At 37.3% G+C, this 14,040-nt stretch overlaps 1 protein-coding gene across 1 annotated transcript; it reads left to right on the plus strand.

The window, feature by feature from the left end:
- Positions 1 to 845: 845 nt before the first annotated feature.
- LOC137716425 (aluminum-activated malate transporter 2-like) lies at positions 846 to 3,814 on the plus strand. The gene is made up of 6 exons (XM_068455881.1): positions 846 to 1,189; positions 1,513 to 1,653; positions 1,808 to 2,080; positions 2,183 to 2,289; positions 2,606 to 2,749; positions 2,863 to 3,814. The coding sequence occupies exons 1-6, from the start codon at positions 904 to 906 to the stop codon at positions 3,364 to 3,366; spliced, it is 1,455 nt and encodes a 484-aa protein (XP_068311982.1). The 5' UTR covers positions 846 to 903; the 3' UTR covers positions 3,367 to 3,814.
- Positions 3,815 to 14,040: the final 10,226 nt, after the last annotated feature.

Consider the following 14,040-nt stretch of genomic DNA (forward strand, 5'->3'; position numbering starts at 1 on the left):
TGTCATACCTTGCTAAAGGCGATTTACGAGACAATCGTGCACAATTCCGTTTGATCGAGATGTGAATGCTCGCGATCTGCTCAATTAACCAATAAATAGAAGAACTCTATATGTTTTTTCCTTATACAAAACGATACTCATCAGAAAAACTCTATATATTTTAGATCTCGTGAATAACAAGTTCAATACTAATTTAATGTCTCAACCCCTAAGTGTAAATATATCATTACATCGGAAAAAGAGTAATGATATTTGGACCACTTTTGTTGACCACTTTGCTTGCCACCTTTTTAATAGATGTGAACTTCACCGATTGATAATACTAGAAAGAGGGTCAGCAAATGTGGTTTTAATAGCTACACATTAATTAAGCACTAAATTATCTTAATGTCGATGAAAATAGCATGCTAACGATTTTTAATTTGAATTGTTTTTTGAAGGCATGAAATTGAAAAATGATTAGTTTTACTTATCATATAACCATTGTGAAAATAAGAAAGATAAGAGAAGGTAAAATGAAAAGGTAGTTAGCAATCTCTTTATGCACATTTTTTTTCTTATTTTTGTTAACTATCTCCCTATTCGTACTATGTTAGGTCAGTTGGTTATAGAAATAGTATGTTAGTTAGGCTAGTCGGCCAGTTGGCTAATGTAAATATGGCCTGAGAGAGTTCAGAATATCATACTGTAAAAAACAAAACAAAAAAAGTGTATTTATTTCAAACTGTATTTTCACTAAGACGCACTTGATCTCGGTTTCCAGGCAGCTTCGTCCTCACTTTATACGTATCTTGTTTCACTATATATGAACAACTAGCTACTTCCTTCCAAAGCGCAAGAAAATCAGTCAATCTCTCTCAGAAAAGTGTTGTGCTTCATCCTCATAAGCACACAAATATAAAAATGGCATCTCCAGCAATTTGTGATCGGAACAATCGCAATGATGGAGAAAATGGCAGTCGGTCGATGGGTTTGTGTGGGAAGGTAATGAATAAGGTGGTGGAATTTCCAATAAAATTAAAGAAGCTTGGACAAGATGATCCCAGAAGGATTGTTCATTCTCTTAAAGTTGGATTAGCAGTTCTTTTGGTGTCGTTGCTCTATTACGTCCAGCCCTTCTATAACGGTCTTGGTGACACTACCATGTGGGCTGTTATAACTGTGGTTGTTGTCTTCGAATTTTCAGTAGGTACGTTTTTGCTTACCATTATCACATTGTGAAAATTTCGTTCCGGTAGTAATTTTCACACTCCTAGTTTCTCATTGTACACCACTTCTCTTGTTTGTGTAGCATGATTCTCATTTGATTTCCTCAATCATAAGAAGAGTGCGGAAATCACTTTTCTTTCATTTTAAGTTATCTAAGAATTTAATTTCTTGTTTGTGAGTTTAATTCATAATTCCAATTAAGAAGATGCTAATTTATAGGGCAACTTTTTTTCTTATTTGAGCGATATTCTGAAGTCTAATCGTTCGATATTCTAATCGAATCAATTTTAATTGATAATGCAGGAGCAACATTAGGAAGAGGTTTAAACAGGATCATGGCTACATTCCTAGCAGGCGCTCTAGGATTTGGTGTTCATCACCTGGCAAATATTTCTGGAGAAATAGGTCATCCGATTCTCATTGGCATCTTCGTCTTTCTACTAGGTAAAATTACTAAATTTGATCACAAAAACATATGTATTCATTTTCTATATACAAAAAGAAAAAAGGAAATAGGGTATTCGTTCGATAAATTATATCATCAAATTATAAGTAAAATTATGAATTGGGAATTTATGGAATGTTACATTGTATGCAGCTGCATCGGTGACATTTATACGCTTCTTTCCACGGATGAAGGCGAGATTTGACTATGGACTGCTCATTTTTATCTTGACATTCTGTTTGATATCGGTGTCGGGATACAGAGAAGAGGAGATACTAGAAATGGCTCACAAGAGGGTGTCGACAATCCTCATAGGCGCCTTTACAGCTGTGTTTGTGTGCATTTTCATTTGCCCGGTATGGGCTGGTGATGATCTGCACAATTCAGTTGCCAATAACATTGAAAAGCTCGGGAGCTTCTTGGAAGGTGCATTATTTGATGAATGCGATATTTCATTGCTGGAATTTTCATTTCTAATTAATGTGGCCGCGAAAACTCACAAGGTCGAAATAAATTGAAAATTTGCAGGTTTTGGGGATGAATACTTCAAAGTAGCCGGCAATGGAGAATCTAATAGGGCACATTTGCAAGGATATACTAGTGTTCTCAATTCAAAACAGAGTGAAGAAACTCAGGTTAGTCTCTAAATAGTGATCTTTGTTATATATATGATGCGTTATGTTTTGAGACTGTGAACCAAAATCTCACATTCAGAAGTGATTCTACATAATGAACAACAACATCAACAAAGCTTTATCCCACTAAGTGGTCGGGTGTATGAATCCTAGAATGCCTAATAATATTAAGTGGGGTCGGCTGTATGCATCCTAAAACACCTAACAACAACAATAAAGCTTTATCCTACTAAGTGACTCTACATAATCAACGGTTCTAATTCAGTCTAGTAAAACATCATGTCTAACAATACTAACTATACGTTCATGTTTGCAGGCCAATTTTGCGAGGTGGGAGCCTAGACATGGAAAGTTTAGGTACCGTCATCCTTGGAGGCACTATCTCAAAATCGGACACTTAACCCGGCAATGCGCCTACCGGATTGAAACTCTCAATGGCTACCTCAACTCTGAAATCCAGGTATACATTGTACCTAATCAAATTTTCATATTATTGCACGACATATATCAAATGAAATTGTGCAAATTAATCAATTTGCTTGATGACATTAATTAAGTTAAAACTTTTTACAGACACCATTGAACATCCAAAGCAACAAAGTTCAAGAGCTGTGCATGAAGATGAGTTCAGAATCAGGCAAAGCACTGAAAGAGCTAGCATGGGCACTCAAAACATTGACTGTGCCATGCGCTGCTGCCAGCTCCCACATCACAAAATCAAGAGCTGCAGCCAACAACCTCACATCCATGTTTAGGACTAGCTCAGCGGCAGCGGCAGGAGTGGGTGGAGATCAAGTTCGCCTCCTAGACATGGTGCCAGCTGTGACCGTTGCTTCGCTGCTAAGTGACGTCGTTGCTTACGCCGAACAAATTGAGAAGTCCATTCAGGAACTGGCCTCCTTTCCACATGTGCAGTTCAAGAGTGCAGAACCAAAAACATTGCAGTCGTGTAATACCTCTTCCAGCAATGTGGGACCGCATCGTGTCATCACGATGGATCGACTAGCATCTCTACAAGTTCAAGAACCACACAAGGGAATTGGAACCAAATTACAAAGAGTTAGTAGCGCCATATGATAATTGGATCAGCCCCATTTTCATTTCCTTCTCCTTGGTAACAAGAGAGAGAGAGAGAGAGAGAGAGGAGAGAGAGGGAGAGAGAAATGTGTCAAAGCCCTTGCAGCTTTTGATCGTTGACTCATTTTGCCCTTCATCTGCCCATAAGTCTGATTATGAACTCTTAACCGCCCTTCTCGGAACCCTAGCCCTAGCTCTTCATTATCTGGGCATGCCAGCCATATCTCTGTGTGATTCACTATATTCGTGATAACTTTTATTTCGATTCTTATTTTTAAATTTTGTTGATAGGTTAGAATGGTCTTTCACCTTCTTTTGATCGACAAAGAGAATTCTGCTAAATATTAGAGATATACAATAATATTTTAAATTTAAGTGGTGATGGATTTGGTGCTGCATGAGGCAATGAACCAACTACAATAAAATGATATGAACTCGTCATCAACAAGACTATGCTTTTATAATCCTTCATGAGAAATAATTTGTTGTCATGATTTTTCTACGGGAAGGAAATTTCACTAAACAAGATTAGTGAGTTATGAAATGCTCGGCTCGAGACTGCTATAGTTAAGACATCTGTTAGCTAGTTGATTTTCAGACTCCATGAACATTAACGAAATAGGCCTTATTCTTGTTAACTACATTGAAATATTTGAGAATCGAAGAGAAAATGGAGAAGAAAGAGTAACTGAGAAAGATGAACTAGAGAGAATTTAGAGAGAGAAATATGAGACTTGTATATTGACATGAAAGAATGATGATTACACACTGTTTTTTATAATAGAAATCCTAACAACTCTAACCAAATACTAACAAACTTGCTAACTGTATTGCTGACTTGTACCCTTAATACTCCCCCTCAATCTCAACTGGAGAAACCCAGTTTGAGATTGGAAGTATTGAGACATGGTAGCACTGAAACTGTAGACTTGGAAAACCACCATTGAAATGACACCTAAACATCTGTACATATGTAGCACTTTGACTAGAGTTACCAACTTTGGATTAGCCTGCTACAAACAAGAAAGCACCCTATCCTCATCCTTAGTTTCTGTACACGACCATACGACAGAGAGTAAGCATCCACAAGGCCTATCATCTGTAATGCCAAAAAATACTAAAACCATATCATCGAAGCTCCTAGCTTTCCTAAAGCCTTAAATCAAACAAGTGTACCCCATGACCTCTTGTAGCTGTTGACCAAAAACCTTCGTATGTGAAAACAATCCAAATTTCTTCCATTGCCTTACAGATAGACACCATGTATTCCTTTACCTCTATCATGAGTTTCACACAAGAACAACCTTCTACAAAGTAGTTGTAGCACACCCTCATGCCGGTATAACAACTTTTTATGGCATTACCCTTCGTGGGATTTACTATCAACAATCTCATTCAACATTGGCTTCGGCCTTTAATGTTTACAAAAACAGAAAATTAACAAACTATAGTGTGGCATTAGCCTTAACTATAATACCGCAGGATTGCACTTTGTGGATTTTACGAGAAACAACTTCTCTAACAATGGTATCGGCCTTCACAATTTCAACAACATAAAGTCAACATCAATGTATGATTACCCTTCGTGGGATTTACCTACCCATAACACGGGATTACCCTTCGTGGGATTTACCATCAAGTCAACAACTTCTTCAAACTTCATCTTTTTCAAAGACACGTATAACCGGACTTACAGTAGATACCTACTAACAACTGAGCTGGTTAGACTTGACATTATAGGCTGTGATAAGGAGAAAATATTGCCACAAACTCCTCAACAGAATTGTAGAATATTAGTGAAGCAGAGAGACAAGAATTGGATATTGCAAAACTTTCTGAGTCATACGACAATGAGCACCGAAAAGATATCAGACACGACATATTGCCTTAGAAATCTTGGTATTCAACTAGAACCATTTTGTAGAACTCTTATAGTTCACAATTAAATGCCTAAAAGGCCTTCAATTTTCCAAAATTCGACATCTACGAATTCTTGACTGAAAAGAATGATTCAATACCAAAATTCACCACAAAATTGAACTCCAATATAAGAAGAAACAATTTGAAACCTAGAAAAGATGATTCACAAGCCACATAAATAATTGCAGCAAGAAATCATTCCAATTCTTCAAAGAATTTAGAGAAAGTGAGGAAACATAACCTTCCCAAAAACAAAGAAAAAAAAAAAAAAAAAAAAACCAAACAAACTTGAGCTGAGCATTTCATCAAACACTTGGACTGCATAAAGTTCTGAACTTTCCTCCACACCAGAGAATAAAGCACGGATCAAAGTCACAAAAAAATAGAATTCAGAAAGCTGATATGCGAACAACACCAAGGAAGAAATATACCCAAGAAGCCGACAAAGGCACCAAAGCTCAATGTCTCTCTGATCTCTTCCAATTTCACCCAACAACATGGCAGCAGCTACCCAAATGAGTAAGATGTGATATGAAGAGAATCCATACCTTGATGAGGATGGGAAGCCATTGATGGACTATGACTACAACAACTTTGGACCTGGTCGCGACCCGTTAATTTCAAGAACAGCAGTCTCCTCCATTGGAGCGACAGGAACCTGAGCCAAGAATGGGTCATGGATCAATTGAACTAAGAATTCAGAACCGAATCATACCCAAACTCCAAATATATCACAGAGGACTGAAAACAGAACCTTTCTTAAATCTCTGACTGGAGCAATCCATCAAATAGTTGATCTCAAACACTTGGCATGCAAGATCACTTATTCTAACACTAACTTTCATTGACGCATAAGATTGAACAGGTGATAGGCAAGAACCCATTAGCCAACTACATTTAGATTACACACTTTATTTTTACAATAGAAAGTCTAACAACTCTAACCAAATACTAACAAATTTGCTAACCGTATTTACCATGAAGAAAGTTGAGGTTCCACCATAATACCAATTGGTAATATGAGGAGTACCTCAACCTGTTATAAGTCCATGCAAGGTCTCTCCTCTTATCAATGTGAGACTCATTCTCAATACGCCCCCTCAGGTGTGGCGAATTTTCAAGCCTAACACTTGTACAACACAACGGGGTGACGTGAAGTACGTGTGCCCGTTTGGCTTCACACGTGGACAACTTGCTCTGATACCATGAAAAAACTTAAGACATTCCAGATTTAGGCATGCACTCTTGAAAATCGTGCCATAAATGTCGCAATGATAGGAATGTCTTAGTTGTGTGTGCATAAGAAACAAGGAACTACTTTTTACGTTTTTAACTAATTTTGCCCGTTGAATTCGTTAATCTCGAGGCAGAACTATCCAGATTCAATGTTAAGATGACTCTGAAATATCTTCTATAGATATATTTAGATTTCTTCTTTACCTTCTCCACTGCTCAGAGCTTCCAAACCCTTGCCTTTATTATAAATTTTCACCAAGTCGTCTACTTTCCTTTGCTCGAAATTTCCTCCTCATCTGTCAAATGGAAAATGTCTTCTGCCAGTGTTCTTCCTACCCCTGCCGCTAACTATGACTAGCACTTTGTGCATCACCGTCAGGATTTTCTGAATAACTACAAAGAAGAAGAGAAAACCTTCGTGCATCATAGCCGAGATTTGCTAAATGAATGCAAAGCCTAGTGGGAAACTAGCCACAACATTTCGAGCGTCTGTGTAGTAGACTCCATCCTTGGTACTTGGACTTAGGATTGAAATTCCCTATTTCTGTTCTCTTGAAGGAGATTTTGAATTGCTACAACGTTGCTCATTCTTCCTTCGGCATTATCACATGCTTCGATCTACTAAATCAATGGTATGGAGAAGACCTTGGGATCCATTAATTTCGCAAGATGTACAACATGTGAAAGAGTTCAGAGACATTATTTTTTTGTGGCGGCCAAGCCTTCAATGGGGAGCTTATATCACTAACCTGACTCGGCACGACAAGGACTGGTACAAGGATGTCTTTGTGGTCGATGACAACTGGGAATCTAACATTTCTGGGATTCAAAAGCTCCATCTGTCAATCTTCAGTGTGATGACGATGTGAGAAACATCGGGCTATGCCAACCAGAGCTAATTGATAGAGCCTTTAAGGTTATTCCCGTGGACCACCACCCAGAGCTGATCGATGCTCGTCGAACCACCCATCTATTCTACCGCAGCAGCAAATAGAGTTCAACATCCTCTAATTCTAATACCGGCTTGGAATCGACATGCACTTCCCACCAATGTAATGGTCTTTGCAAAATAGAGCATGTCCAGGCTCTAATCTGTGTAGCCATCGCTCATTCTGACTTCAAACGAAGAGAGTTCGCACTCTAATAACCTAACTAAAAACTATTTTTAGAGTCGATACGCAGTAAGTTCTTCTTCGCCCTCTATTGAATTTGTGTGGATTTCATTTATCTTTGATTCATTCCCACAAACTTATGAAAATAGGATAATGCGTGGACTGAGGTAATACCTCTTAGTCATGTTGAGAAGATTCGCAAGTTGGATGCGGCTTACAAAAGTGAACTTGGATGCAAAATCCAATTGAAAAGTCATTATAAGAGAAGAACACAGAGCTGTAGAAGGTGCTGACAAGCAAGTGATGAAGCACTCCTAGGAGATCGAGTGGGACAACCTTATTGATAAGATGCGTTATCATCAAAGCAAGGTTGATGACTTTAGGGAAATAGTAGACATGGTCAAGGCAAAACTAAAGTAGGCGCTAAGGAGCTGAGATAAGGCAGACCAGGCAATGGCTATAGAGCCGAGTACATGGGATGCGGATCGTGCCATTCTTTTGAAAAGACTTCAACTAGAAGCAGAGCTAAAGGAAGAGGTCCATGTTGAAGCCTTTTAGCAAGCAAGGGATGTGAATGAGGTGGAGCTAGTGGATATCCGTGCATCCTTCGAAGAGGTTTTTGAGTTGAAATACGTTGAAGGCTATGACTGGGGTTACGTCACTAATATTGTTAGATGGGACCATCACGATGGCTGGGATGTTTACTGCAAGATGGTGGAGCTAAAAAAAAACCAAATTTCCTATTCCACTTAGCATGTCGGATGAAGTCCTAGAGCTTAATGAGTCCAAAGGAACCAGATCTAGTGCCGACTCTGAGGAAGAGTCTACAACGATTCATCCGACCAACTCTTAAGCTATCTCTAAGGATTTTTTTTGTCACAGACAAAGGTAAGGTTATTAGTTCGAAACCACTTCTGATGATTAGTTGTAGTTTTTAGTTTTCAATGTCCTTAAACAATTTTTAGCCAGGAAAGAGGTTTGTCCCTTCCAAAATTGAACACTTCTCCTTGGTCACGAGACTTTGGCTATTTATGTTTATTTGATCAAATCTCCTTGCATATCTTTTTAATAAAGTAGTTATACTTAAATTTTTAAGCCTGTTAAAGTAGAATACTTAGAACTTTTCATCATTTGCTTCCTTGTCACGAAATATAATTTAATATGAGAATCTTTCCTAAGTAAACCAACTTCAAAGTAATGAGTAACAAAGCGAAACAGGAATGAACTTATGGGCCTAGGACAGAGCTCTAAGTCCCTTCGATGACATCAATTTAGAAAAATATTATCTCCCAAACGTAGTGCTTTGAAAGATTTTCAATGTGATAATTGGAGTACCACCCTACTCCGCCACTAGGTCTAAAACCCATGAAAAATATTTTGCTTTGAACTTGCTTTAATGCATTGGTCGGATTAAGATGAGGAATGGACAAGTCGTACATGGAATGGTCGTTAGATTTTATTGTCAGTCTAATATGTTTGAGTTATCTTGTTCACTGAGTATGAGTTTGCAAACACTTACAAAAGATTACTCTAAGTGTAAGTGCGAGGTTCCTCATTTAAGCTTGACTTTTGTGCCTATTTGTTCTTTCACCTTGCTCCATTCTGGGTCTGAGGATTTTATAGTCGCAATATGTCACCAAGAAGAGGCTTCATTCTAAGTTCGAATCTCACGTCAATCCCTGGTGAATTTTAAACGAAAGTTCGTTAGGGACTTGGTCGCTTGCATGTACATCGGAAACACCTTTGGAATCCTTTGGTCAGATCCTATATGTTGGACTTAAGCGTTTCCGATCAGACTATATTTAGCCGACTTGACTCAGGCATTTTCACATATTGGAGCTTCACTGGAATAAAATTCCTCTTAAAGATATCCTAGTCTAGATGCCTCATTCGGACCTGCTTACACACTAGATGGCAACAGAAGTGAGTTGACTTAAAATAAGATGGCAGTAGAAGTGACTTGACTTAAAATACTAGTTAAGGATGGAAATAATTGTACTCGAGGTTGGAGTTTAGAACCACCACTCGGATGATTTATGGACAGTCCTTTCGATTATTCTCTCGAATAGTTTAGAGCCCAGGTTTGAATTGTTGGAAATGTGTCCTAAACCTAATCATATGATGATACTTTATAAACATTTCACATGTTAAACTAAATAGTTTAATATAAGGGCAAAGATTGTTGTTTGAAGCCGTCTGATATAAATGTTATACGCTTAAACATAAAGTCAAAGGAATATGTAGGTAACAGAATGTGACCTAAATAAGTTACTTTCATGAGAACATCATAGTTATCTTGTGGTTAGGTCCTTGATCTTTAACTATGTTAAGGGTACTTCAATAGAGGGTGTCCATGACATAGTTGGGGTGAAGCCATTTAACCATAAAGGTAGGTGAATGCGCAACAAGGGATCTCTAACCTTTAAACCGTTGAAGGAGAATACTCTATGAAATAATTAAGAATTTTTAGCCAAAGTATGAATAAGATTTAAGAAGTTGTTCCAAATATACTCAAGGTAATCCTATAGACAAGAGAATTGCATTGGATAATAGACATGAATAAACTATCAAACCAAACAATGTGATCAAGAGTATTGTATTAGAGAAATATTGTATTGTATTTGTAATCCCAAACTGAATAGGTTCTTCAACCTCGTCGAATTAGCTTGGGTAATCATTTTAGGTGTCACTCATAATTTGTGTGGGACCATGATTTTCCAAGGCCGAGTATGGCTGATCGGAATACTACTACCTCATAAGTCCGGTCATGAACTCACCTGCTCTAGGCGGAGTTGTATCAGATGAGGCAAGATGCCACCATCATTCTACTCCAGGGCATTAGGCGGAGCCCAAGCAACTTCGCTAGATGAGCATGCTTATTCCTCAAGACACGCAATTTGATATGGATATGGACTCAATCAAATCTATAAATCTAGTGTCCCTGCACTCTAGGGATAGGCGTGCACCACAGGTGACTCCTAAGAGGATGCAATATCTACTTACTAGATATCCTCTCATATTCTCTCGGCTTAGAACAAGGATTATATCCTAAAAAGTTATCTTTCCCATGGTATAAATACACCTATCTAGGGTTCATCTATAGTGACGCAATCTATACACTTGAATTTTGTTACCCATTGCCTGAGTCTTAAATCATTCACTAACTTGACAGTCAGAAAGCCTTTGGCCAGCACACTTCTCATCCCTACTAAGGGTTTACTTACGATTGTTTACTGTTTTGCAAGTTGTTCCAAACTACATGGATTTGTGCTCAACCATCGATTATGGAGGTGTGTAGATTTGGTTCCAATAGTTTATGGAAGCCCTGAAGATGTATAAACACTAAAGGGAGAATTGAAAGTAAGTTTCGATTCACAATCGATTAGTAAGAGTACTAATTGCTCACTGCCATGCTAAAAGGTACCTAATGAATCGCATACCGCGTGAGGTAATGATTGAAGGATATTATGAAGATGAGTAAGGACAATTAAATAGTTTAATTGTTTATGGCAATGATTGATTAATATGTTGATTAGTCAAATGAATAAGTTTGTTTTAGCCCTTAAATTAGTTTGGCCCTCAAGGACCAATTGATAGGAGCATATTTATGCGACTTTGTTATCTTATTTCTTTGCATTTACTTAGTTAATTTCCATTTATTATAGTGATTCAGTTTATTTTCGTATTATTGTAGGTTCAATTGGTGAAGATGACAATAAATGGCCAAAAGGAGCAATTTGGAGCAGTTTTGGACTTGGATTTGATAGCATGTGTATGGAGCATAATGGATGGACATTTTTGGTGACATATGATGCTAAAAATGTGCTACAAATATGGAAGAATTAAATTAAAGCTTGGAAGACAAGGAATCAGTTGAAAACAAGGAGATCTTATCCAACCTTATCCTATCTTATCCAGTCTTATCTTATCTTATCCCATATTATCCAAACATTATCCTATTTAATCCAACATTATCTAAACTTATCTCTAACTACAAAAGGAGTCCTTATCCTATTCTAAATACTTCCCATCTGATTCTAGAAGTCCTAATCCATCCAAACAACTCAATCCATTTCCTCCCTGGATTCAGCCATTTTAACCCTATATATATGAAGTTCTTGCAAAGATTTAGAGGGATATAGAAAGCCTAAGAGATAATTTCAGAGAAAAATACAAAGAGTTCCACAACAAGGAAGGAAAGAGAAGAAGAAGCTTGGTGCCGTGACCTGCAATCTGCCATTGGAGTGCTGGAGCATTTCTAGGTGTATTATATCCTTAGTTTTAGATCAATGTTTGTTTTAATTTGGTTTTCAATTATGATGGACATGTGGAACTAATTTCTTTTTAGCTAAGGGTGAATTCGAAGCTATGAACATATGTTTTATATGAATTGATTACATCCAGTTATTGTTTCGTAAAACACGAATGCGATTTACTTATCTGCTTGATTGATAACTTATTCTTGTGTGTTGATTAAGGATGCATACTTAGTTTGCATGCATGAATTTGATGCTAAAATATAAGGAAATTTCACCTAATCGTTATGAACTTATATTTATAAGAAGTGAAAGTCACTAGTCATGATTGTGTTAAGTAAATCCATGGCAGGAGTATCATGCAGTTCATAGTTACAAATGTCTTGTCAATGCTTATGATTTTCATAGAACTTAATGATCTTTGATATGTATCTCTATTATGCAGTTCATATAGGGAACTTGATAAGAATAATTTGGTTGCGTCGCTGAGTCCAATTCAATGAATTTAGGAAAATCTGATGGTTAATTTGTGCAATTCACGATTAACTTCGGGCATTGTTATTCATGGTTTACTGGAATAATAATTGGAAATCGTTTTGTATGCATATATGTCATGTGTGGAGAATGACCCTCTAGCTAACCTTTCACCCCTTAAGTCACCTTAAATTCGTGCAACCTTTACTTAGTTCTGCAATCTATTAGTTTTAAGTCAATTTTCGTCCAAAAAACCCCCCCCCCTTTCATGTTTTGAATCTTTTTAGTTTAAATTTCGTCCAAATCACTCATTAGCGCTTGTTTTGGGTTATTTGAGTCAGTTTTGTGTTATTTGAGTTAGTTTATCTTGTTTTGAGTTGTTTAAATCTAGTTTTCTATTTTTGAGTCTAATTAGTGTAGATTAGCATCGCTTCTAATCCCCGGCCTAGAACGATCCCTACTTTCACATACTACAACTATCAACAAGAGGGTTTAATTTGTGTGTTAGTTTCTATCACATCACCAATGGGATTCGAATTGTCATACCCATTAACTTAAGTTGTATGACAACTTAATGACTAAAATTCAAAAAGCTCAAACAGCTCCCAAGCTTGGGAAACTAGCCACACAAGAGAAGGATGAAGGAATGACCTTTTGGTCCAAGTTGCTCACAAAAGTTGGTGAGTATAAGGAAGAAAAGAAAGCTTTCTAAAGCCTTTCTCTTTCCTCTAAGAGGTTGGCCTTCCATAGGAGAAATAGCTAGCAATCTTCTTCTCCTAGGGTCACTCATCTTCTTCTTCATTCATCCTTGGTGTCAAAAGTTAGAGATCTCCTACCTTGGGGACTTTTGGAGAATCCAATCAAGCTTCCAAATCCTAGAATCCAAGGAGCAATGATGCAAGGAATGAAGGCCCTCTCATTGGTGATTAGCATTTGCTTATGCAAAGAGGATTCAACAAAGGTATAAAGAAATCTCAACTCTATCTCTTTGATTTGAGTTGAGTCTTGGTTCGCCACAACTACTAGGCCTTAAATTTCATGGTTTAAGTTTTGTTTCAACAAAGGTATAAAAGCATGCTTCCGCCGTTAATTGTTAAATGCATGCAATATGTTGCTCTTATCATTGTGAGGCAACGTTCTCTAGAGACCAAATAAGATGGGTACTTAATTAAGATGTAAATGAGTAAGTGTACTCTCTCATTATTATTGATAATAGCCAACATCATATTAGTTGGTAATAGTGAGCCTCCCATACCTTACTAAGTGTTTCCTCCAAAATTCTAGAATTCCTTTGGGGCATATGGAATTTGTCAAAATAATGGGTGGTCTATTTGACTAAAAGACCCAATCAAATGGCTTAAAATCAATCAATTTATTTCGTTATGTATTATTTACCTATTTATTTGCAAACTTTAGTTTCCAAACTGGGTGCCACAATCCCATACGTTGTCTTCAATGCATTGTGTGTACCCAAATAGTCTCATCCTCACCATCTTCCTATTGATAATGTATCATTGGAAGAACATTATAGATATGTCTAACATAATGAGGATAACACAACTAGGTGTGCTTATTCCTTTGTTGAATAGACTGAGGAACTTAAGAAGTTAACACAAAGACATGGAAACTTCATGTGCCATTCTTCACTTACAAATAGTTGTATGAAGATATAAGAG

This window comes from Pyrus communis, chromosome 14 (assembly GCF_963583255.1).
Source record: "Pyrus communis chromosome 14, drPyrComm1.1, whole genome shotgun sequence".
In the NCBI taxonomy this organism is placed as follows: domain Eukaryota; kingdom Viridiplantae; phylum Streptophyta; class Magnoliopsida; order Rosales; family Rosaceae; genus Pyrus; species Pyrus communis.

Coding starts and splice junctions, on each gene's coding strand:
- LOC137716425 (XM_068455881.1), top strand. CDS start 904: ATGGCATCTCCAGCAATTTGTGATCGGAACAATCGCAATGATGGAGAA. Junction 2,081..2,182: donor GCTCGGGAGCTTCTTGGAAG/GTGCATTATTTG, acceptor GAAAATTTGCAG/GTTTTGGGGATGAATACTTC. Junction 2,290..2,605: donor AACAGAGTGAAGAAACTCAG/GTTAGTCTCTAA, acceptor TCATGTTTGCAG/GCCAATTTTGCGAGGTGGGA.